The sequence below is a fragment of the Suncus etruscus genome, chromosome 4 (genome assembly GCF_024139225.1).
Source record: "Suncus etruscus isolate mSunEtr1 chromosome 4, mSunEtr1.pri.cur, whole genome shotgun sequence".
NCBI classification, from domain to species: domain Eukaryota; kingdom Metazoa; phylum Chordata; class Mammalia; order Eulipotyphla; family Soricidae; genus Suncus; species Suncus etruscus.
In genome coordinates, this window is record NC_064851.1 from 124,203,412 (window position 1) to 124,230,518 (window position 27,107).

The 27,107-nt window shown below is 38.7% G+C and overlaps 1 protein-coding gene and 1 non-coding gene across 2 annotated transcripts in view; both read right to left on the reverse strand.

Moving 5' to 3' along the window:
* Positions 1 to 27,107, reverse strand: part of LOC126007211 (cytochrome P450 4V2-like) — a 56,474-nt gene that overhangs the window by 12,180 nt on the left and 17,187 nt on the right. Inside the window, exons 4-10 of the mRNA XM_049772687.1 lie at positions 26,356 to 26,468; positions 24,545 to 24,630; positions 22,436 to 22,626; positions 22,018 to 22,087; positions 19,825 to 19,870; positions 10,632 to 10,712; positions 7,669 to 7,848 (exon numbers count right to left, since the gene is read on the reverse strand). Of these exons, the coding sequence (XP_049628644.1) occupies positions 7,669 to 7,848; positions 10,632 to 10,712; positions 19,825 to 19,870; positions 22,018 to 22,087; positions 22,436 to 22,626; positions 24,545 to 24,630; positions 26,356 to 26,468 (767 nt within the window). The remainder of the gene's footprint in view (positions 1 to 7,668; positions 7,849 to 10,631; positions 10,713 to 19,824; positions 19,871 to 22,017; positions 22,088 to 22,435; positions 22,627 to 24,544; positions 24,631 to 26,355; positions 26,469 to 27,107) is intronic.
* LOC126007905 (U1 spliceosomal RNA) lies at positions 8,037 to 8,193 on the reverse strand. Its single transcript, XR_007495377.1, has one exon. It is a non-coding gene; the product is annotated as a U1 spliceosomal RNA (small nuclear RNA).

The window sequence follows — 27,107 nt, forward strand, 5'->3', positions numbered from 1 at the left end:
TTAAAATTTATTTTCAGCAGTTCCACTCCAGCTACGTTAACAATTTTTTTACAAACATGCCGGCTAAATATTTAAAAGCGCTTGTCAATTTTTCCAATGCAAATTTTGAATAAGTCCTCTTGTCTGTTCATGTGTGTGTGTTATGCGTGAAAGTGGCCACAATGTTGTGTTTCGTGTTTGTTCTGTCTGTCTATTTGTTATTTTTGCATTTCATATAAATACAATTTTTAAAGCCTTATCCATTTTTAAAATTTCAATTAATTTTTTACCTGGCTTAGTCTCGTCATCTATAAACTGTGAAATCCTGCCAAAAATCCTGTGCTCAGCTAGCTTTGTTCTATCAGCATGGCAAAAAAGGTAGGGGATGGTAAACCCCAAAAATTTCTCAAATGGCCATCAGGAATAACTTTTTCCTGGAGAATTTCTGGACTTTGCAATCCCCAGTTTTTCTGCTGTGTGTAGTTAAGGCCAATACTATAAGGCCAAATGTGGCTAGAAAAAGAAGCATCTAGCTTTAAAATAATAACTAAGAAGTTTAAAAAAAAAATCATTTAAGTTCAGTTTAAAGGCTTTTGAACAATTGGCTATCATTAATTATAAGATTTTTTAAAAGTGCTAAAGTCTGGCAAAAGTCAGAAGGCATTTCTGTGGCATTCAAAAATAATCATTTTACCTCCTGCCAAGTTGTTTTCTTATAGACCTCCTACAGCTTCCTGCAGTCCTATCTTCACCCACTGCTAGCCCACCATTCCTACCGGACCTGTTTCTAACTGACTCTGCCTAAAGGAAATGCTGAATGGTACTCTGCCTGGCTGCCACCAACCACCCCCTTCGAACCAAGGCTTCATTAATTTGTTTGCTCCACTTCACTCCCTTGCAAGACAATGGCAACACCTCTGGTTCCTTCCCTTCCCCTTTTATGGTGCCGCATACATAGCCAAACCCCTCCCACGCATCCCCTAACCCATCCTGGAAGTAGCCCTTTGTGCCCTCACCATGGGTGCTAAGGAAGAGTGAGCCACCCCCAATCAATTTTGCCACAACCTGGCCCATTCACCCATTCCCCAGGACACACTGGCTATGTCAGCTCAACCTCTCCCATGCCCTGAGCTCTTCAGGACTCTGCCGGCTTCCCCACCCTTCCAGCCCATGCTGTCCTCGGGACCCCCCCTCCTCTTCTCAGCTCATCCTTGTCATGATCAACGCTTCCGCCCTCCGCCCAGATGCAAACGCCTTCGGTACCTGCTATTCACCCACCTCAAACCTCATCCTACAGCTGGTCAACGCCTCCACCATCACCGACCCTGCCTGCTTTGGCAACCTCCTGCCTGTCTCTGACCCCTTCGCTTTGCGATCCAGCCCCAAGCCTCACTTCAGCATCACCTTGTAACAGGTGGTGAAACTTGAACTTTGCCTTTTGGTACCCAATATAATTCCCCCTATTGAAAATTGTAATCAAATTCTTGTCATTAATTCCTCCTTTCAGTTCATAATTGCCCCCAATTTAACGTTTCTTGCCTGTTTTACTGGTTTATCTCCCCACATTGTTTCACATTTGTTTTTTCAGTCCTAAAACTACTGTGTTTTCATTGTTTTAATGCCTAACTTACCTGTCAAACCTGCTCTCACCCTAGCCTTAATCATAGGCCTGGGTGCTACCGCTGTAAGCACAATAATTTATTCATTGGTTCATACTCTAAAATCTGTCAATGCCTTAAGTATAACTGTTGTTAATAATGTTTACAAACTTAAACTAAGTTTACAACACTTAAAGCACATTGTTAAATCCCTAGCAAAGATAGTGCAGCAAAACCACCATGCCTTAATTTGGTTTCCTTTTTTTTTGAAGAAAGGGGGAGTCTGTGTAGCCCTTAAGGAACAATGTTGTATTTTTAAAGACAAAACAGGTTTAGTTAGAGATAGCGTTCAACATATTGGTGATGGTATAAAAGATTTTGAAAAACATTTCGATGAAGAACAAGGTTGGTACCAGGATTGGTTTTTCTCTTCCCCTTGGCTCCACACAATCTTGTCCACCGTTGTGGGCCCTCTTATTAGCCTCATGCTGCTCTTTTCTCTTGGCCCATGGATTTTCCGCAAAATTACTGCCTTTATTAATAACCAGGTAGATGAAAAGGCAAAAACCTCTATTCAGGTTAACTACCAGCGTCTAACCCCGCGTGGCTCCTGTGAAAACTTGGCCTTAGTCACCAAGCCGCCTTTCCAGCCACTAGTTTCCAGGAGATAGAGCGCATAGCTAACAGACGGAGCTCGCTCCGGCACTTGTGCTCTCGGCTGTGGAGACACCTACGATGGGATTAGCAAGGTCCCAGTTAGGGCACGGCCCTAAAAGGCTACAACGCATAATTCGGATCTCTGCGCGCACCCACGGCGCTTGTAGCCACCTGTTAAATGCGGCTTTGGCCGTGTCCGACCTGGTCAAACCTTGTATGCCTAAGACACGGTTCTTCCACCCGCTCACGACTTTCCTTCTTTTATTAGAAGAGAAAGGGGGAGATGTTGGGGACTGACTTGTTTGAGGACATTTTGCTGTTCTCTCTGCCATAGCCCAGCTTTTCACCTAAAAGCTATATGCAGTCTTGCTGTAAAATTTTGAGCTAAGAGAAAAGAATGTAGCTGCAGGACATAATTTAGCTCTTAGCCCGGAGGAGAGTAAAAACTGCCTGGTACAGTTATCAGAAACTAGGCCCCATTCCTTAAGACCACATTCCGGAGTAATTTAGGCTGTTATCAATAAGTATATGCTATATTGTCTGTTCAAGATCACTTAGGCAAGCACATCTTGCACCACCTCCTGATAGTAAGCAATTAGGAATGCAGCTGGAAGGTCACTAGAAATTTCCATGGAAACAGCACGTTCAGCATAGCTTGAAGGTCATCCAGCCCCTAGCCCACTGCCCACTTCCTTATGAGCCTTCGCGCCAAAAGTATGATTGACATCACCTTTGTACTGCCCCTTTTCTCCTTCACTATTTAAGAAGGAACTGTAGCCAATAAAGACCCTTGAACAGTGAGACGCTGCCTTGGGTCTTTATTATTAACCTCTCTCAGATTTTTTACAGTGTGGTTGTTCTTCTACTCAGCAAAATAGGAGTGCAGTCGTCTGAGAAGCCTTCCCAGCTAATTCCTGCTGGCCGGGTCCCCCCTGGGGGGTTTCTGGACCCTGCATCTATCCTAGGCTTCATACTAGGATCAGTGCAAAAACCAAGACAGAATAAAATTATAGTGTTGGAATAGAATGTCTAGAAACGTAAAGAAAGACTTCACTCTAGTCTTCATCCTATGACCTGTGCAAATACTGATATCTCTAGTTACTGAGGCCTGATTTTATCGTCCATGACTGAGCAGAAAGTTTTCAGACAGCACAAAAAGACCTAGGGAAGAGAAAAAGATCATGTACGGAGCCTATGGCTATTCCCATGACAGTATGCTTTAAGGGTAGAGAAATCCTTTATCTCTTAGGCCAAGGGAATTCCCTTTCTAATGTCCCCAATATTTACTGTGCCTATGCAAAAAAAAAGAAGCACAAATTAATTATTTTTGTTATTATTATTGTTATTGTTTCTTTTTTTTTTATTTGTGTGCTTTGTTTTGTTTTAATTTCAGGACAGTGGTTATTGTTTGGTTGTTGTCTTTATTGCTGGGGTGCTTATTGGGTTCTTTTGTTTGATTTTTTTTTGGTATGGTTTTTATGTTTTTCTTCCTTTATCCCTTTCTTCTCTTAAATATATATTTATAGCCTCTAGAAGGATTCCTCCCATTTCTTTCTTGTTTGATTTTTACACCCCCCCTTTTTTTTCTCTTTCTTTTTTCTTCCCTCCAAACAGAACCATATAACTTGAACCATCTTGTTCTGCCTCACAAATGGAGGGGGAAATAATGGAGGGTACCAAGACCAAACAGGTGTATGAACATTGAGTAGAAATATAAAATGATCATACTTAAACACCAAATCCAAAGCCAATGACAACAGAATTGAAACCTAATACAAAAAGCTAGACACAGAGCAGACCACTTATCCTAGCAGCCCAGGGGGTCAAAGAAGGGGGATATGGGATGCATGCTGGGAGCAGGGGTTAAGGGAGGACAACACTGGTGGTGGGAATGCCCCTGATTCAATGTCACTATGTACCTAAAAAAATTACTGTGAAAGATTTGTAATCCACTTTGGTCAAAATAAAAATTATTTAAATTAAAAAAAGAAAAAATACGGGCCCGGAGAGATAGCACAGTGGTGTTTGCCTTGCAAGCAGCCGATCCAGAACCTAAGGTGGTTGGTTCAAATCCTGGTGTCCCATATGGTCCCCCGTGCCTGCCAGGAGCTATTTCTGAGCAGACAGCCAGGAGTAACCCCTGAGCACCACCGGGTGTGATCCAAAAACCAAAAAAAAGAAAAAAAGAAAAAAATATTAGAGGTCCACATCTGTGATGACGGGAGGAGCAGTCTCTGCTCTGTACTCAGGGGATTACTCCCAGCAGTGCACAGGAGATCAAGAGTTGCTGGAACTTAAATCTGGGCCTTATGCATGCAAAGCATGTACACAGACCTTTTAACTAGGCTTTTGTTGGGTTTTCATTTTTTTGGTTTGGGGTTTATTAGAAATTTTTTATTGATTATGAGTCTGTGGTTTACAATATTGTTAATGCTGGTTAATAACTCAAGCACATAGTTCCAGCATCACACCTATCACTCCCACAGATCTCAATTCCTCTCCTATTTAATCTCTTACTGGACCAACTCTGTTGGGAATGGGAGATCATTTCTTCTATTCTGTTGACTTTGCTCCTCAAAGGTTTGGGTTTGATTTGTTTTTGTTTGTTTGTTTGCTTGCTTGTTTTCAGGGGTTGGGGGGAGGAGGGCAGGGAAATTAGGCCACACCATGTGGTGCTTAGGGTTTACCTCTGACTCTACCTTTAAGTCATTTCTGGTAGTTTGAGAGTCATATGGGATGGTAGATATGGAACCTAGGTTTGCCATCTGCAAGGCCAATGGTCCTGCCCACTGTATTTCTTCATCACTTGCAATACCAACTGTTTTTAAACAAAAACATTTTTACTTTCTTGCCTAACTTGCTAAATTTGTTCTTCTCTGCCTTAGCTCATTTGTCAGATAGCTGTTATATGCTAATGCTCGTCACTAAACAATGTTTGATTTTGAGTAATACTCTTCATATCAAAAAACAATATCAAAGACCAGAATGATGGTGCAGTGGTATGGTGTTTGGCTTGCACGTGTCTGACCCAGGACAGACCGCAATTAGATTCCCCCAGCGTCCCATATGGTCCCCCAAGTCAGGAGCGATTTTTGAGCACTTAGCCAGGTGTAACCTTTGAGACTTACCAGGTGTGGCCCAAAATAAAAAAAAAAGAAATCAATATCAATAAATCAATAATATTGACTTATTATTCTCTTAGTTCCAGGCAAAGGAGTAAGGACTTTGCTAAAACTAACTCAGCTTTTTAGCAAATTTAACTTAGTCCTTGATCTCACATTCATAGAGATTAAAAAACTGGGTCTGGAAGATAATTCAATAGGTGGGGCATATGATTAGCACAGGAGACCCAAGCTTGATACCGTGACTGCTGGCCCCATGCAAACTGCTATGTAGAGCTCTGGTGGCTTAGTGCCTTGATACTGTTAGACCAAGCACTGATCTGTCAGTTCTGTATCACAAGACTGAACAACCTTGGGGTGGCCTCAGTATCCCTCTGAGCCCTGGTTAGAATGGTCCCTATTTTAAAACAGAAAAGAAAAGAGGAAACAGAAAAATAATTTTCCCAGAGTCTTCATAGGAGAAAGACAGGAAACAGAGCCCCTATGAGTTGGATAATAAAGCAGAGCTCTTCCTCCTCCCCTTTGCGAGGCTGCAGTGATGGAGTGAGGACATTTGGACACCATTTTATCTTGGACTGGTCTATGTTCCAGACTTGAACCCTTAGTTCCTATCCTCACCTTACCAGACATTTCTTCATGCATACAGTGGGTTCTTAGATTAACTTATAAATTTAGAACATTAATAATAGCAAACTAACTATGACAAATACTTTGAGGAAAAAGAGAATGAAATGATTCTATCTTTAGATGACCTTCCTTTACCAAGGATTATTGTAATAATTTAGCCTCCGTATTTGTTTCATGACCAGTTGAATTCTATGAGATTTGTGCTGCACATTATATATGTATATATGCACAAATATTCTTAGTGTCATTTAGTATATAGTTTATTGTCTTTTCTTGAATTCACAGTTATTTTTAGAAGGTGCTTCTGACCTCCAAAATAATATGTTTCCTTTAACTTCTTTGTCCACAAAAGTCACATAAGAAAGTTTTTTGCTAACTGATTTTAATAATATTTCTTTTATTTTTAACTAGAAGGCTGATTCAAATATATTAGAGAAGTCTGTAAAACTTTCTATTTTATTTTGCCTACTGCTCTGTCCCCACAAAGCAGGATGAAACAAAAAAGAAAGTCCAGAGTGTACAGAAGTAGTTTCATGGACTCTGGCAGGTCATAAACATTCACACTCTAATGCATGGCATGAAAGGTGTAGCAGAAATAGCTTACATATAGTGAATGGAGGAAACCATTGTTATAGATATTAAACTGACATTCATGGCCCAAAGGAAGAAGATTAAAATTTCAAAGAATTATAAAGCTGGACTGGAAGAAATCAGTCTGTTTTCATGAAAGTGTGAAATGGAAGGAAATGGTGTTAGGTGTGCACATGTGAGGTCAGTCACTGCATGAGAGCCCACGTATGTGCTTGGGGTCTTTGTTTGCTTTTTTTTATTTGCAGTCCACATATGGAGAGTTTTACTCTATATAATATCTACAGTGGTACGATTATTTTTTAAATTATTGTTTGATTTGAAGACCAGGAATTTCTTTAAAATTCCATACTGGGAGAATTCTATGACTTCAGGTTCCTTTTTAACTAGAACAGCTCAGAGAAGTAACAAGTAGTTTTATCTAAACTTGAAAAAGTAGGTTGTGAGAAAATAGTCTTGTGGGTTAAAAAATTACTCAAAAGTATTAAGTATTAAGTACTAGAGAACTAAAGGAAAATTCTTACTCCACCTCTGCCTAAAAAAGCAAAAAGCATATAAGAGACTGATGTTTTCCTGAGTTTAAAACATATATATGTATAAGTTATATACATATATACATATATATTTACATATGCATCTATATAAAAACATATATTTACATATACATGCATATATACATATGTATATTCTCTTCAATACTCACAAGTAGGTTAAAATCTTTTTTCTGAAGAATAAAGCTAATCTAGTAGTTAATTAAGTTCTCAAAATGCTTAACTTACAGTTACGATATACTGATGCTTTCTTAGTTATATTAAGCTACTAAAAATCCATTAACATGTAAATAATGTTAATGGTTCTCAAACTTTGATTAATGGGCCGAAGTGATAGCACAGCAGTAGGGTGTTTGTTTAGCATGCAGACAACCCAGTACAGGCCTGGGTTCAATCCCATATGGTCCCCTGAAACTGCCAGGAGCAATTTCTGAGTGCAGAACCAGGAGTAACCCCCGAGAGTCTCTGATGTGGCCTAAAACAAACGAACAAACAAACAAAAACTTTGACTTTAATGATACCTTAAAATAACACATTATGAAATACCTCAAACATAAACGTGTCAACTTCTTCTCGAATGTCTTGATGATTTAGCTTGTTTCCTTTATCGTCAGTTATTTTTAAAAGTAAGTCAAGGAATGCCTTGACTTGTTTGTTTTTTGGGGTGTTGTTTTCCATTCTGCATTCTTCCTCTCTCTGCATTGCAATAGCCCGTTCTGCGATGACCTGAATGATTTAAAACGTTACCTGCTTTTGTTTGGGGATAATCCATTTCCCCCCAGGAAAAGATGCTTGGATCTTTAATTGATTTGTGAAGCTTTATGATTCTTTCTCCCTCAGCAATATCTAACCAGTAAGAGTTTAAAACTAAGTTGAATGTCAGACAAATCCATAATTTTCCTTTTTCCCCTTCTCGGGGGAAACTGCGAACGCAGTCCCCCACTACCACAAATTATGCAGTCGAGTTTCCCACGTTTGGGGAAATCTCTGGGGTCAGCACACCTGGAGTGCAATAGTTGAGCCTCTCCCTGGGAAAACCACCTTCGTGATCATCCCCTGCCAGGTAAGTATTAAATCCATAATTTTCAAGTGTGATTTCTGCCGCCTTTCCAGCAAGGATACAAAGCTATGGCCTAGAGATTTGAAGGCACTAAAAAGAAAACTATGGTGGTGGATTATAGGGTATGAAGAGAACTAAGAAATAAACAAGTTTAGCTATAAAGCTGATAGTCCAAAGGGAGGTTGCAGATAAAAATCTGAGGGTTATTAATGTAAGTTACTGGAAAGCTAGGGTTCACAAGGATTGCCCTGTTGGGTGGGAGTTCTGTATTTGTCTTTTATTTGTCACCTCTCTAGGAGGAAGACAGTCTCCAGAGATTTTACCTTAGCTTCCTCTTTCCTCACATCCACTAATGAAATGTAAAACCCTCTTAGGCTTAGTTAGCATTAGAAAGGAAATTGTGTTTTATCTGCCCCCTCTTCCTATGATTGATTATAAATGAACAATACATATCCTAAGTCAGGGCACTCAGTCCACAAGGCTGTGAGCCCCACTCCCACCCCCAATTTCTTTTGTCTGTCTTGTTTTTTTGATCTTTTCAGTGCACCTTCCTCAGGCCCCTTTACCTGGGGCCTAGACTCGGACAGTGGAGAACAATGTAATCATTCTATAATAGATCAATCACAGTTCACTCTAATTACATGCTGTGCTGAGAAAAACAAAACAAAACAGTAAGTCAATTAGTTCACCTGTGTGCCTTCTGGACCTTCTACCAAGAATGCCCTTCTTCAGACATTTCCTTAGAAGGGGACTTACCCTACCCCCTGCAAGTGTGTGCTTCTGTTCACACTATCAGAAGGAGCCTCTAGAAACATTGCAGGGCAAGCCCCTACCACTCACTGTCATCCTCCCACTGCTTTATTGTTCTTTTCACCTAACATTATATTGTTCTTGCTAGTGCATGTCTTTCTCTTCCAAGCTGCATGACACATCTATATGACAGAAAATTTATCTTGGTTTTGTGATACAGTTTCCAACCTCTAGAATATCACTAGACATTTTTTAGAACTTCATTAGACATTTGTTGGATAACTAAATAATTATAATCCATAAGCTTAATTCTGCTATTTTTACCAGGGAAATGATCAAACTTGATACTATGAACAAATTATATGTGTTTATTTTTTATGGCAAAGCTGTATTTTTCTTTATTCCTGGTGCAATCCCCATATTCCAATCTTCAGGAAATAAATTTTATTATTATTTTTTTCATGAATAGTATGGTCAGTCCAACTTGCAGTTCATTAATTACTGATTCTATGCTTGAAATGTGAGGAAAATGTAATTACACACATAGAATTTGTGCACTTGGCTATTTTTCTCTTCTTGGGTTAGTATCCAGTCTAACTTAATACAGCAACTCATCCATTTAATATCTATACTTGGTAACCATTTAATATGCTAATATTTGGATATACCTCAGTTTAAGAAATTATTTATATTATTTTTATGTCATTATAGATTTAATATACTTTAAGAGATAATATATAAAGTGGAAGTTTCTATTAGCACACTTAAGTTATAATTTATGATATATTCTTATTAATTTTTTATATCCATAAAACAGCTTTAACACAATTTCTAGAATACTATATTTACTTCAATATTATTATTTCCAGTTTACTTCTGAAGTGGAAACAAAATAGTCATTCCTACTACATTTTATATTGTCCATTAGTATATTAAAGTAAATGTCCTTTACTTTTGAAAGTAACTGACAAATCAAACATTTCTCAGAAGTCTTATTACTTAAGCATCTCTATTCAACTAGCATAGCATCCTATTTATTAATAGTTTATAATTCAAGGGTTGTAGTTATATAGTACAGTGAGTACAGCATTTGCTTTGTACACTGCTGACCCAGGTTCAATCCCGGCATCCCACATGGCCCCTAAGCCTGCAAGGAGTGATTTCTGAATGTAGAACAGGAGTAAACCCTGAGCACTGGAAAGTGTGGCCAAAAGCTAAAAAATAAAAACCATAAAATTTAAATTTTATTTTAATTTTTCTTGTTTGTGGAGCAAGGAATTGAAGCCAGTTTCATGCATTCATCTAAACACTGAGCCACAATTCCTTGGTTCATATGCATTGTAATATTTTTTACATGCAAGTTTACCTTCTAGACTAACACTGTTTAAAGTAAGGATCATTTTTGATATTACACACTTGGATACCAGAAAGCATTTGAAATTTGATCATTTAAATGTAGTCATAACCCTCACTTTTTCCCATTATATTCATGTAAATGTTTTGTCTTATCAGATTCAGGCTCTGTGGTTCTATGCTAGGATATTTTAGTAAAGCACGAAATCATGATTTACAAAGGTTCTATAGTGGAGAGTAGTGACGATCAACATTGTAAGTATATTTAATGCCACCTAATTAAAACACTATAATGTAAAATTTAATGCTATGACTATTTTACCACAAATAAAAAATAGAAACTTACATTGTTAGTAAAGTCATGTAGGATTTTTAGGGTCCTTTTGTATTCCCTCCCTTGCTTCAACATAAAGAATATAATATCAGGGGGACCCCCGGCGTCCGGCACTCTCCTAGGGCACTCACACGTGGACGACCCTGCGGCCGCCAGCCACCTTGCGCGCGACCCCCCCCCATAGACTGCAGAGGCCGGAGCCGCTCCAACCGGGGAGTGGGGACCCCCGGCGTCCAGGGTGAGTGCACTCTCCTAGGGCGCTCACACGTGGACGACCCCGCGGCGCCAGCCACCTTGCGCGCGACCCCCCCCATAGACTACAGAGGCCGGAGCCGCTCCAACCGGGGAGTAGGGACCCCCGGCGTCCAGGGTGAGTGCACTCTCCTAGGGCGCTCACACGTGGACGACCCCGCAGCCGCCAGCCACCTTGCGCGCGACCACCCCCATAGACTGCAGAGGCCAGCTTGTTGGCACACAGACCACACCACCCGTTGCCTCAACTTCCAGGCCCCAGAGTTCACCCCACCTGACCCGAGCGTAGACAGGGGAGGACATTCCCTAGTACCTAGTGGGCCGGAGTCACCTGCCCAGCTGGGACAGGTGGGACGAAAAAACTGGGTGAGCTTGGGCCTGCCCCCTGGACCTTTAGGTAACCTAGAGCAACCTAGCCCCGAGCCCCAGAGTGGACCTGAGACCCCTCCCTAGGGCTGAGAGCAGCTACCGGGAGGGTTTGACTGGGGGAATTTCCTCCGCGGTAACTCGGAGGAGCAGAGCTTAATTGACCCCCAGATAAGGGAGGGAAAAGAGAGTCAGGCTCAACAGCGCCCGCAACCAGTGTGGCCAGGAGCGGAACTACACCTGCTGACAGGAATAAAGAGGAAGACTGACTTCCAAGTAGTAGAGGAGAGGAGAAAAAGGAGAGGAGAAACAGTGCCCCCCACCACTGTGGTCAGGAAAGGGCCAGTACTAGCTGCCAACAAAAGGGGAAAACAACTAACCAGGCCACATAAAGAGTACAGGAGGATCCAAACCTCAGCGAGTTCACCCAAAAGTCCCTCTAGAACCACCCTCAGGGAGGGAACCCACTCCCACACCACAGGGGATCAAAACAGGTGAAAATTAGAAGCACAGCACTCTAAAACACACCATTAAATACAAAGAAATATGCGTAAATCAAGGAGATCACTAATATCTGGAGATATGGTGACAAACCCTTGCAAGCTTCCAAGCCCACCAAAACGCACAGATCCACGCGATGAAGACCTAAAAGCAGCCATGAGGAAGGAAATGCAAGAATTAATAAAAGGAATGAGAAACCCTAGCTATCGAGTATAAGAAATCTATGGATGAACGAATCAGCCAAATTAAAGAAGAAATGTTAAAGAACATGAGAGATTCCATACAAAAAGAAGTGAAGGAATTAAAAGACAAAGTAACAAGCCTTACAAGCAGAAACACAGAATTGGAGAAACACATTGAAGAACTCGAAGGAAAACTGCAAACAAAAAATGATCAAGAAACCAACAAAGAAATAAAAGGCAAAGCACTGGAAGGAAAGGTCCAGTATCTAATGAACAAGGATAAAAGAAACAACCTAAGAATTGTGGGTATACCGGAAGGGGAGGAAGTAGGGAAAGGGGAAGAACAAGTAGTTAGAGAGATAATAGCGGAGAACTTCCCCACCCTCTGGAAGGAAACTGCAATGCCAATACAGGAAATAAAAAGAGTTCCCAATAAGATAGACCCTAATAAACAAACACCAAGACACATGGTAATCCAATTGGCAAAAAACAAAGAGAAAGAAGAACTTCTTAAAGCAATAAGGAAGAAAAGAAACCTCAAGTACCAAGGTAGGGACATAAGAATCAAACCAGATCTCCCATTTGAAATAATTCAAGCAAGAAGACAGTGGAATGACATATTTAAACGACTGAATGAAAGAAATTTCCAACCTAGGGTCCAATACCCAGCAAAACTTACATTCATATGGGAGGATAGACTAAAAACATTCTCAAACAAGAACGAATTTGAACTATTTGTGCAAACAAAACCGATCCTAAACGACTTACTCAAAGACGATTTACACAATCCAAACCCCCGATTGTAACAAAAACCACCCTACACAACACAACTACACAACAATCCTCTCTCTCAATAATCTCCCTAAATGTTAATGGACTAAACTCTCCAATTAAAAGACACATAGTAGAGAACTGGATTAGGAAAAATAAACCGGACTTCTGCTGTCTGCAAGAAACACACCTACAGATGCAGGACAAGCACAGGCTTAGAATAAAAGGATGGAAAGTCATTATTCAGGCCAATGGAAAACAAAAAAGAGCAGGGACAGCCATTCTTATATCAGACCAAATTGCATTCAACCTCAAGAAAGTGATCAGAGACAAAGAGGGTCACTACTTACTGATCAGGGGAACATTAGATCAAGAAACACTAACCCTGGTCAATATCTATGCACCTAATGTAGAGTCAGCAAAATATGTGAGGCAACTACTGGCAAAACTGGAGAAACACATGAAGGGAAATGTGATAATAGCAGGGGACCTCAATACTCCACTATCACCACTGGACAGATCCACCAAACAGAAAAATAGCAAAGAAATAAGAGCTTTGAATGAAAAATTAGAAGATTTAGGTCTAATAGACTTATATAGAGCCCTCCACCCCCAGAAAGCAGAATACACATTCTTCTCAAGCCCACATGGAACCTTCTCCAGAATAGACCACGTATTAGGATACAAAGCCAACCTATATAAGACCACAAAGGTAAGGATCATTAGAAGTACCCTCTCAGATCACTATGCCACAGAGCTCAAAATTGAGGTCAAGAAGAAGCAATGGAGAAAAACTAATACCTGGAGATTAAATAACATGCTGCTCAACAACAGCTGGATCAAAGAACAACTCAAGGAAGAAATAAAAAGATTTCTTGAGACAAATGACAATGAAGAGACAACATGTCAAAATCTATGGGACACAGCAAAAGCAGTAATTAGGGGGAAACTCATAGCAATACAGGCCTATGTCAAGAATCAGGAAAATAACAAAACCAACAGTTTAAAAGATCACCTCAAAGAATTGGAACATCAGCAACAGAGAAATCCAACCACATCCAGAAGGCTAGAAATAATAAAAACCAGAGCAGAAATAAACAACATAGAAACCAAGAAAACAATACAAAAAATCAATGAGACCAGGAGTTGGTTTTTCGAAAAAATAAACAAGATAGACAAACCACTGGCAAAACTCACCAAAAAAAAGAGAGAAAACACCCAAATCAGTAGGATCACAAATGAAAGGGGAGAGATTACAACAGAACCCCAAGAAATACAACATATCATGAGATCATATTATGAACAACTATACTCAACTAGGCTAGAGAACCCAGTAGAAATCGATAGATTCTTGGAAAAACACCCTCTTCCAAGACTGGAAAAGGAAGATCTAGAAATCCTAAACAGACCAATCACCTCAGAGGAAATTGAAGATGTAATTAAAAAACTCCCTAAGAACAAAAGCCCAGGCCCAGATGGATTTACAGGTGAATTCTATCAAACATTTCAAGAAGAGTTACTACCACTTTTCCATAGGCTCTTCCAAACCATAGAAAAAACAGGAATCCTCCCCAACTCCTTTTATGAGGCTAATATCACACTCATTCCCAAAGAAGGCAAAGACACTACCAAAAAAGAAAACTACAGACCAATCTCACTAATGAACATAGATGCAAAGATACTCAATAAAATATTAGCAAACCGAATCCAGCACTTCATCAAAAAGATCATACATCACGATCAAGTGGGATTCATCCCAGGAATGCAAGGTTGGTTCAACATACGCAAATCAGTCAACATTATACACCACATCAACAACATGAAAGACAAAAACCACATGATCATATCAATCGATGCAGAGAAGGCATTTGACAAAATCCAACATCCTTTCATGTTAAAGACACTCAGCAAAATAGGGTTAGAAGGAACCTTCCTCAAGATAGTTACAGCTATCTATGAAAAGCCTACAGCCAACATTATACTCAATGGTAAGAAACTAGAAGCATTCCCACTAAGATCAGGAACTAGGCAAGGCTGTCCACTCTCTCCACTCTTATTCAGTATAACCTTAGAAGTCCTAGCAATAGCAATCCGACAAGAGAAGGAAATCAAAGGAATTCAAATTGGGAAAGAGGAACACAAGCTATCTCTTTTTGCCGATGATATGATGATATACATCGAAAACCCTAAAGAGTCCACAGTAAAACTCCTAGAAACAATTAACCAATACAGCAAAGTGGCTGGTTACAAAGTCAATACACAAAAGACAGTAGCGTTTCTATATACAAACAATGAAGTTGAGGAGAGAGAGATTAAAAATACAATTCCATTTAAGATAGTATCAAAAAACATCAAGTATCTAGGAATCAACCTTACAAGAGAAGTGAAAGACCTATACCAGGGAAACTTCAAAACACTTCAGAAAGAAATTGAAGACGATCTAAAGAAATGGAAGAACATCCCATGCTCATGGATAGGTAGAATTAACATAATCAAAATGACTATCCTACCCAAACTCCTATATAGATTTAATGCAATCCCTATCCAAATCCAGACACAATTCTTTAAAGAATTAGAACAATCATTCACAAAATTCATCTGGAACCACAAAAGACCCAGGATAGCCAAACAAATACTGAAAAACAAGAAGCTGGGAGGCATCTCCTTATGTAACTTGAAACTATACTATAAAGCCATAGTAATCAAAACAGCATGGTACTGGAACAGAGACAGGACCTCAGACCAGTGGGTCAGAACAGAATTCCCAGACATAAACCCCCAGGTATATAGCCAACTAATATTTGATAAAAGAGGCAAGAATCTGAAATGGAACAAAGAAAGCCTATTCAACAAATGGTGTTGGTACAACTGGAAAACCACATGTACGAAAGTGAAAATCAACCCATACCTTACTCCTTATACAAAAATCAACTCAAAATGGATCAAAGACCTTGAAATCAGACCCGAATCCATAAAATTTATCGAGAATAAAATAGGCAGAACACTTGAAGACCTATATATCAAAAAGGTCTTTGAGAATGGAGCACCAATGGCAAGAACGTTAGCATCAAATATAAACAAATGGGACTACATCAAACTAAAAAGCTTCTGCATGGCAAAAGAAACCCTGCTTAACGCAAGAAGACAGCTAACAGAATGGGAAAAAATCTTTTCACTCGACATATCAGATAAAGGGCTGATATCTAGAACATACAAAGCACTCAGAAATCTGAGCCCCCCAAAACCAAACAAAGCTATAAAAAAATGGGGAGATGAAATGAATAGACACTTCTCTGAGGAAGACAGAAGGATGGCCAACAAACACATGAAAACATGATCACCTTCACTCATCATCAGGGAGATCCAAATCAAGACAACAATGAGATACCACCTTACACCAGTGAGGATGGCCCACATAAAAAATAATGGAAACAACCTTTGTTGGCGGGGATGTGGTATGAAAGGAACTCTCATCCACTGCTGGTGGGAATGCCCCCTAGTCCAACACCTATGGAGGAAAGTCTGGAGAGTGCTCAAAGAACTCAGAATTGAGCTGCCATTTGACCCAGCAATTGCTCTCCTAGGCATATACCCCCAAGATGGAAGGACATTCATTCCAAAATATGTATGCACCCCACTATTTATTGCAGCACTCAGTATAATAGCCAAATCTTGGAACCAACCTAGGTGTCCAACAACAGATGAATGGATCATTAAGATGTGGTACATATACACAATGGAATATTACATGGCAGTTAGAAATGATACAATCACAGACTTTGCAGCAACGTGGATGGACCTAGATCATGTTATGTTAAACGAAGTAAGCCAGAAGACAAAAGATAAACACAGAATGGTAGCACTATTCTGAAACATCTAGAACATATATTTTATACACAACTAATACCTAACAATCATATAACAGGGTTTAACAGGGTAGAAACTCCGAACACTGTAATAGTCAACATATACGTGGGAGCAGTGCCCAAAATACATGAAAAAGGAACAATGCAAACTCTTGACTGCACAAGAGAGTTACAGGTATGTAACCAGACTCCTACAACCAAGGCCCACAATAATCCCTTAGAGATCGTAAACAGGAACACAAGTATAGAACACCGCGGGAAATCACGTAATGCAATGGCAACATACCATAACACTACGTTTTAATCCCTTTACCTTACTATATTTTAAAAATAACCTCTCAGCTTTTCTGTCCACAGGCGCCCTTAGATACAAAGGTCGGACAAACTAAGATGGCAACTCGGGATACCACACGAGATACCATACCTTGCTTGCACTATGAGATGGCCACGAGAAAACTCTTTAACATACACTTTATCTCTAGGTTAAACCTTCTTTTAGGAATCGAAGCACGTGACCAGTCAGACCACCAAAGCAGTACCTGCGATGTACAGACCTAAACTACAGGCTCTAGTCATCGAACACATTCAACCAAACCAGCATTCCCTTGCTATTCTCTCCTTTCTTCTCTCTACTTTTTTTTTCTCTTTTCTTTTTCTCTTCTATTCTTCTCTTTACTTTTTTCCCTTTCTCTTCTCCCTTTCTTTCTACGGTATTTTCTCTTTTCTCTGCCTTCATACCCCTCCCATATACCATCCCCTTTCTCCCCCCCAGAAATTCAACTATCCCTTCACCCCTCAATCCCATCCAGATCTCCCACCATATTATAACTCTCCACCCTCAGTCCTTAATCTTTTAGGCATCAAGATCGACCTCCTACCCAATGAACCAGTACCCAGCACCCAGGCGAGGGGACACCCAGCCGAACCCACACCTCGTCTCCTGCAAGAAAAGACAGCCAACTCCCCTGTGGACTCATGCTGGGAGACCCTCCCTACCAACTCCCCCTAACGTGGACTGTTTCTTGAAACCGGACTTAGGTCCAATAGTATCCCCTATGCAAGAACTCTTCCAAGACCTCCCTGCTGCAAATTTTTACCAATCTGAAGAGGGTCAGGGGGTGTGATTGGAAGATGCCTGGGAGCCCACACACCACAAGTAAAATCCAAAAGACAATGGGAAAACTGTACTTCCAACATAGGCATAAGACCTGTAATACACCACCTCTTTACCTGTTCTCCCCCAAATGCAAAGTAGTCTTTTGCACCACTTTGGTCCTTTAAAAACTTCGCTAACTCATTTTATTTCTTTTTTTTTTAATTTATTTATTTATTTAAATGTTTGCCCTACATATACATTTGTGGGCACTTACACTTTTATTTCCTTTTTTTTTTTTAATCGTTTTTGGGTATGTGACCTATTTCTGTTATCCACTTTGTCCACCCCAAATACTCCGACATATAATGGAGCACCACTTCCCCCTGCAAAGGCACACTAAATAAAGGGGAAATCTTACATATTAAAAAAAAAAAAAGAGCTCTTATCTACTAGAGATAGGAACTCATAGTTGTTTACAATACAGGGATATCTCCAACCTTGAAAATATGTCATGTGGAATCAACTTAGACCTCAGGTGATTAGATATCATCCATCCAGCCTTGAACCCTGGATCCCAGACATAGAAATGGCACAGCTCTTCACAACAGCTGCAAGAAACAAACTCCATCTGGGACAGTCTTAATACTGCAGGGTCAACAACAAGGGCCAGCTCTAATGATATCCCGACAATGAGGAAAATGTGAACAACTTGACCTTAGAACAGTTTAGCCTACCTTACCAGCTAACGACAAGACAAAACCAGAAGACGTGGCACCCTTTGGTAGATACAAAAGCCAAGATCGTGATTTACAGATGACTGGCTGCTAGAACCACGACCAGACCGTATACATCTTGGGACCAACATAAAAGCCCTAGTTTAGGGTTTGAACTAAGACCTGCACAATAAACATGATCCCCAGTTCCAAAGGTCCGGCAGAGACAATTGTAACGGAAAGGGGCTTCTGGAAGAACAAAGAAAGATGCTATCCTAGATGCCTTCCTAGGTTCAGCGCAAAGACCAAGATCACCAACCACAGAAGATGGATTAAAATGGCACTGAGGCAACAGAACCTCTAGATTCACAAAGACTGACTTCACCATAAGTCCCACCTCAGGATATGTACAGATACTGAGACCTCTAAACACAGAGCTCTGACTGTATCACACTGGACAGAGCAGAAGCCTTCCACACACCAAAAAAAAAAAAAAAAAAAAAAAAAACACAACCGGGAGAGTAATGATCCTGAGCAAAGACTAGAGCTGATCCCATGACAGTATACTCCAAGGACGGAGAAACCCCATATCTCATAGGGCAAGTGAATTCCTTTTCGAATGACCCCAATATTTACTGTGCCAGGGCAGGAGGGAAAAAAAATACAAAAAACACAAAACCTTGGTTATTTATATATATCTTACCTTCATTTATTATTGTTATTATTATTTTTATTTACCTAGCTATTTTGGTCGATTTCTCAGTTTGGATGTGATTATTGAAATTGTTGTCCCCAATTATTCTTATTTTTTTTTCTCTTCCTTTCTTTTCTTTCGTTATGTGCTACGCCATGTTTCTTATTTCAAGACCACGGCGTGTTTTTTGTTTGTTTGTGTTTGTTTTTTGTTTGTTTTGTTTTGTTTTGTTTTTTATCTGTTTTTTTTTGTGGTGCTTATCGTTATAGCTGGAGTCCTCACTGGATATTTGACACTTCTTTTGGTACTGGTGGAGTGTTTCAACTTCTTTTTCTCCTTCATTTCCCAAATCGATGATGAGAACCTCTAGAAGGATTCTGCCCATTTTTGGGGTATTAAACTCTTACCCCAGTTTATTTATTTTCTCTTTTTCAGGCAAAACCACGCAACTTGAACTAGCTACCCCTGCCCCTACTTAGAGGGGGAAATAAGGGAGGCATCAAGACCAAACTGATGCAAGACTACTAAGTAGTTGGTTAGAGACAGAGGGGACCACATATTCTAGCCGCCCTGGGGGTGAGGGAAGAGGAAAAGGGAGGTAAGACAAAAACGGAGATGTAGGGAGGACAATTTGGGGATGGGAATCCCCCCTGATTTTATGTAAATATGTACCTAAAATATTATTGTCAACAATATGTAAGCCACTATGATCAAAATAAAAATTATATTAAAAAATGGGAAAAAAAAAAGAATATAATATCAGTCCAGAGCCAGGGTGCCTTCATTCTCTGAAGTATTAGGTTACTCATCCTATACATAAAGTAAAAAAAAAAAAAGACATCAGCTGACATGTCTAACATGTATTTCCTGAACACCTGCTCTGCTCTGTGTCTGTTGTCAATGAGTTTTAAAAAGGGAGACTAATCATTCATAGAATATTGAGAGCTTAGTCATTTTTCTCTGTAATCTAGGTGTGGGTTGTTACAGCTTTACTAAGAATATAAAGTTACTAATTTATTTAAAGAAAGAAAGGTCCTTTAATAAACTTTCCTACTATATGGGCAACTTTTGTCTTCTGATTTCTCCTGAAAGTGGCCTACTCTCTGTGTCTCTAGAGACACCTATTTTGATGAAATCTGTCTCATATTGTTGACAAATAATTGGCTTGATCTCTCATCTGGAGTAACAAAAAAAAAATCTTACTCTACTCTACGGAAAGTGCCTATTAAAGACCATCGGTCACATAAGTGACCCCAGCATCCAATCTATTATTTCCTATGAAGAAGCAAAAAGGCTTCTGTAGACATGGTCTTCTTCTTTATGACCTAATTAGTCATTACTATCAGCCTTTCCAATTCACTCAATCTGTAGCACATATCTCAATTTTCCTCTCTTAATATCATTATCTCTTTCTAAGCACTTACTCTTATTTGTAAGTTTTTTTTTCAACATCTCTCTCATGCCATTCTTTTTGTTGTACATGCCAGAAAACTAACAAGTGCTTTGTTCGATCAATAACAGTTTTTGAAATGATTAGTAAATATTTACTTAAAAGAAGTGGAATGAAGCAACAGAGTCAACAACACTGAAAACATAAAACCCAAATTTCAACAACTTCAAACATATGTGCCTGTCAAGGTGGTGAACTGGGGAGCAGAAAGAAGGATTGGGTGTGGGGGAGAACTGGGAACACTGGTGGGAGATAGAGATGGGTGGAATTAGTGCTAGGATATTGTATGTCTAATACTCAGCTATTAATAAGTTTGTAAATCATGATGCTTTAGTAAAAAAATTTAATCAAAAAAGAAGTAAAATGAACAGTAGATTTAACAACAGGACACATCCAATTAACTTCTGACTCTGATTCTGATTACCTGAATAAATGCAAGTAATTCAAAAATAAGAGATAGTTTCATATTTTAAATAATATTTATATAGGGGCCAAAGTGATAGTGCAGTGGTAGGGCATTTGCCTTGCATGTGGCTGTCCCAGGAAGGACCTCGATTCGATCCCCAGCATCCCTTAGGGTCCCTCAAACCAGGAGCGATTTCTGAGTGCATAGCCAGGAGTAACCCCTGAGTGTTACCCGGTGTGCCCCAAAAAAACAAAAAAAAATTTTATATATAAAAGTATGGTACAGGGAAATGAAAAACAACAAAAATCTAAGTAGAAAAATAGAATACATGAACAAAGCAATTATAAGCCTCTAACATTTTGTATGATATTTATTAGTGTTTTCCCCCTATTTATTAGTGTTTTATCACGAATAATTTTTCTATCTATGGGTTATTTATGTTGCAAAAATTATGTAAAAAATTATGTAACGTTTTTTGGTTTTTGTTTTGTTTTGTTTTTTGTTTTTGGGCCACACCCGATTACGCTCAGGGGTTTCTCCTGGCTATGCCCTCAGAAATCACTCCTGGCTTGGGGGACCATATGGGATGCCGGAGGATTGAACCGTGGTCCGTCCTTGGACAGCAAGGCAAACACCCTATCACTGCACCACCACTCTGACCCTTATAGTTTCTTAAAACAAACAAATTATAATCTCTGTACATGTCAAAATTATGATTTAATATTAAATATTGATTGGATGCATCAGTTACCTAATTTTCTTTTGTTGTTGAAATGTGTGTTATATATAAGATTAATATATATTATACTGTTTAGTTTTGAAAGAAATAATACTAAGCAACATAGGGCCAAAGAGATAGTACAGAGGGTAAAGCACTTGTTTTTCATACTGACCTGCGTTTGAACCCCAGAACCTACCAGGAGTTATCCCTAAGCAAAGAACCTGGAGTAAACCCTTAGCACCACTGTGATTAGACTAAAACCATAAATATATGTTTTTATTTTTATATTATATATCATATATAACACATTAAATGAATGAAAATAATTGTAAGGATTAGTCAACAGTAATTTTCAAAACAATCAAAAGCACCCAATTTACCTACAAACTGCAAGGACATATTCAGAATCATCATTTACTTGTGCACCAATATTCTTTCCCATCGCTGTTTCTACAAAACAGGATGAGAAATAACCATTTAACTTATGCACATTTCCTGTATTTATCTTCCAAGGTTGACATTCATATATGCTGTTTTGTTTTCATTATTTTACATGCATTGCTCCCTCTTTTCCCTCTTCTCCCATGTCTTCTGCTTCTTCAAGTCACTTCTTCTCCCCTTTCTCCTTTCTGGAACATTGGATTTGTGGCTGCTCTGTTTCAAATTGTTAATGACTGCTTCATCTAAGGAAGTATGTTTAGCACCCAGGATACTTTCCACACCCCCAGTGATCTTTCCTGGGGCCTGCTACTATCCATTTGGGTTATTTACTTTTTACACCAAAGAACGGAGACTTACCACAGATGATATCTAAGGCACAAAGAGTGACATCAAAAATACAGTTAAATTTTTCTTTGTTAGCATATCTTTCAAGCTTATTGACCAGAATATTGGCTTCTTCATTCATGATGTCTAAGAAATCTTCCAGAATTGTAAAGTGAAAAGCGGAAGTTAACATTTTCCTCCTGGAGTGCCATTTGCTTCCAGTGCTAGATACAAGACATGATTACATAAAAGAAAAGCAACAGTTGAAACAAAAACTCTTCTAAAACTGCTTGATTTGTATATTCTCTAATTGCTTTGCTAAAAGAAAATCCATATAGATGTATGACAGTGTCATTTATATGAGATGATATTTCATTGTTGTTTTGATGTGCAGTTAGCTGTTGATAAATGATGCAAAACACTTTTTAATATACTTTTCTGGCATCAATATGTCTTTGTTGATAAATAATTTTTTCTTCTCTTTCCCAATTTTGTTTTGTTTTGGTTTTTTTGGGGTCACATCCAGCATCGATCGCTTCAGGAGTTACTCCTGGCTCTGTGCTTAGAAATCACTCCTGGCAAGCATGAGGGAGCATATGCGTTGTCAGGATTTGGACCACTATCTGTCCTGGATCGGCTACTTGCAAGGCAAGTTTGCCCTACTGCTGTGCTATCTGTTTAGCCCCGTCTCTTTCCCAATTTTTTTGGACGTATTTTTTTTTTATGTCAAGTTTGGCCAATACTTTCTCTGTCTTTGATATCAACCCTTTATTAGATGAGTGGGCAACAAATATTCTCTCACAATTTGTGGGATGTTTTTATTCTGATAATCATTTCCTTTGTAATGCAGAAGCTTTTTAGCAGAAGAAAATATGTAGTAGAACACATGAAGTCCCATGTGTTTATCTTTACTTCTGCTTCTTTGGCCAGTGACATAAAATCGTTGAATTACAGATACCTCTTAATTCAAAATCTTGAAGTGTTATGCATGTTTTCCTTAATATATTCCCTGTATTCAGGCAATATTTTGAGTATAAATCTATTTGATTTAACTTTTGCACATAATGTTATAGAAGAATCTATGTTCATTTATTTTTGCATGTGACCAACCAGTCTTCTTAACACTATCTGTTTTTCTTACTCTACTTTTTTTTAATTCTTTATTGAAGATTAGCTGAGGATCTGGTTTAGGATTCTCAATTCTATTCTATTGGTTTGAGCGTTTGTCTTTATTTCAGTACCACTGAAATACTAAAGCAGTTTAGAGTATAATTTGAAATCAAGACAGCAAAAGCTCCCATCTTCTTTTGCCTTAGGAATTCTTTTTCTATTTGAGAGTTGGGGGAGGGGGGAGGGTTATCACTATATATAAATATCAACAACACTTTATATAGGGCCATTAAAAATATCATGGATAGAGACTGGAGAAATAGCACAGCAGTAAGGCTTTTGCCTTGCACACAGCCAACCCAGGACTGACGGTAGGTAGTTCTATTCCTGGCATCCCATATGGTCCCCGAGTCTGCCAGGGTGGATGGAGTTCTGAGTGTGGAGACAGGAGTAACCCTGAGCACCACCTAGTGTGACCAAAAAAACAAACAAACAACAACAACAACAACAAAAAAAACCCAAACCCCAATAAATCGTAGATATATTTTAGAAATACTGCATTGCATCCATATAATGTTATGGGGAAATTTTTCATTTTGACAATGTTAATAGTGAGTGTGACTTTTATTTTATTTTATTTTATTTTGGTTTTTGGGTCACACCCAGCAGCACTCAGGGATTACTTACCTGGTTCTATGCTCAGAAATCACTCCTGGCAGGCTCTGGAGACCATATGGGATGCCGGAATTTGAACCACTGTCCTTCATGCAAGGCAAATGCCCTACCTCCATGCTATCTCTCCGGCCCCTAAGAACTTTTTTTTTGTTTGTTTTTGTTTTTGGAGAGTGACTTATTGCCATGATGGTGACTGCTGATTACTTGGACTCCTCTTTTAAAGGACTCTGTTATAGAATCATATTTTCCAGATTTTCCCCTATTTCCTTAGAGATTTCTTCCTACAGGAGAACTTTCTTGTAACAAATTACATAGCAACACTGCTTTTATAAGGCAGGTTTACATATTGACACTCACCTTGTAAGAAGTCCTAGGCCAAGCCACGGTTCCATAAACTTGTATAAATAGGACTTGTCAGTATGTTTTGAACTACATAAAATTGTCTTAGAGAGAAAAACAGAATATTATTGCAGAAGTACATCAGAAAGAAAAATGGTACAAATTTTAACTCTATGATAGGAAAACCTAGATAGGGATCAAGAGATAGTACAGTGGGCAGGGCACTTGCCTTGCACATGGTCAACCCCAGCACCCCATATGGTCTTTCTGAGCACCTTCATGACTGATCCCTGAGCATAGAACCACTTATTCCTAGTGCCCTGAACACAGCTGGATGTGATTTAAAAACAAAACAACAAAAAGCAACACCAATGAAAAAAGTAAAAAATAAATTTTCTAAAAAAAAAAATCAACCTTTTATATTGATTAGGCCTAGAGCAATAGCACAGCAGATAGGGCTTTTGCCTTGTAGCCAAAATGTGGCAAGCCTGGATTCTATCTCTCCATATGGTCCCTTGAGCTGCCAATAATGGTCCTTGAGCACAGAACCAGGAGTAAACTCTAACCATAGTCAGGTATGACCCCCCCCAATTATAACTACTATATCTTTTTTATTTTCTTTCATTCTTATATCTCAAGGAAATTCATGCAGAGATTTTGAACATACAACTGTCATTCAGTCTCAGACACTGCATGAATATTTTCTCACCAACCAAATATACAAAAAATGGAGAGAAGCTCTTTGGTTCCTGACATGAATTAGGAAACCAGTGGAGTCTTTTCTTAAGGAAGGAGGCAGCTCAGAAAGAGGAGGCAATGAATGCAGAAGAGGAGCACATCTAGGGAGACAGAAAAATAAATTCATATTTAGACATGTTACTTCAGTAGCCTTCAATTTGCCATGGTCAAATTGGAGTCCAGAATGAACTCAAAAACAGGAGAAACTCATCGGGTATCTCCAGAATAAAACAAAAACAAAGACAAAAATTAAAACATTGGAAGCTGATATGCTTGATATTGAAACACTCTGCATTGAAGTGAAGTAGGAGGAATGCGCATTTAGGTCTAACCATCTCATTCTGCCCATGCTTCTTGCTCTTGCTCTCCTCTCTGACCTATTTTCTTTCTACAGTCAGTAGGTTAGACTTCAGTGTCTGCTGCCCTCATGATCTACTGTAAAGCAGGATTCTATCTGATAATACTAGAGGGACTCCAATGTTTTTACAACAATAATTAAAAAATAAAGATAAATCCCAGAGCTAGTCCCTAGGAAATCTTACTTTTGACTTTCTTATATGAGGAGAAACTCTGCTGATTTTATTTTACCTCCCTAACCCAAACTTCTAACATATGAAAAATAATCAATTTTTTGAGGTTGGACTTAAGTAGCATGAATCAAAAATATCTGCTGTTTCCTGATAAACTTTTAAATATTAATCTAAAAATTAATTTGCAAGAATACTCTAGAAGACTGCAACTTTTTGAAAAAGACACTCAATTTATTGGTATATTATGTTCATAATATTCAAATAATACCTGTAAATTCATGTTGCTTACATTATAAAATAATCAATCTATAATTTTATAAATTATATTCTTCTGCAGACTTTAAATTGAATAACAACATATATGTACCTGGAACAAATATTAGTAGAACACTTGAAAAGTATGATTTAGCTCTAGTGGTGCCCTCATTTTTATAGGAATGATTAGGATAGATATTGGCTTCAATTGATCACTTGGGGGTACTTTCACTACATGGATTTTGATGCAGATTGTATACCATCCAGTAGACAGTGAGACATTGACCCTAGTTATCAGAAACTCACCTCCACACTTTCTGCTTTGTAAAGAGCCATCAGTGGCACTGGCCCAAGCCAGAGTTTAAACATTGGCATATGTTGAAATTCTTCAGTAAAACGAACTACCTGCTTAAAATGTTCTGAATAAATATTAAGTAAAAATAAATTGAATTAGTTACTCTTTAATTCAACAAATATTTAAAAAATTATAGTAAGTTACTTATAGCATTATGGTGTCTAGTTTTTAAAATTTTAGGCATTATCAATATCCTCAGTTACCAGGTCTCTCTCCAAATTAAAGCATACTATTCCTAAAATCTAATTAATTATTAGGGCTTAATTGTGCATGAGATAGTAACCTGATTAATTATAAAATGCCAAACTTTAAAGTGTTCCTCTTGATATTATTTAGGTGGTGAGTCTTATAGCCTACTTAATGATCCCTGAGGGTGTAAGATTTCTTTTTCTTTTTTTTTTTTTTTTTTTTTTTTTCTGTGGAGGCCATGGAGTTTAGGGGCCTATCCTGCCAATACTCAGCTTAACTGTTAACTTTAGTAAGGTTCTGCTCAGCTGGCTGCAGTATGGGCCACTAGGGCAATGACAGTAGTATTCAATAGGTCATGTTGTACAAGAATCGAACTTAGGGCCTCTGAAAGTGCTTAAACCCTCTGCTCTCTTGAAGTTTCCCTATAAAATTTCTTTTGCTCAACAAGCTACTTTTGCAGTAAGAGAATATACCGAGTCTTTAACTTCTAAAGGTCTCAAGGTCTATTATAAAC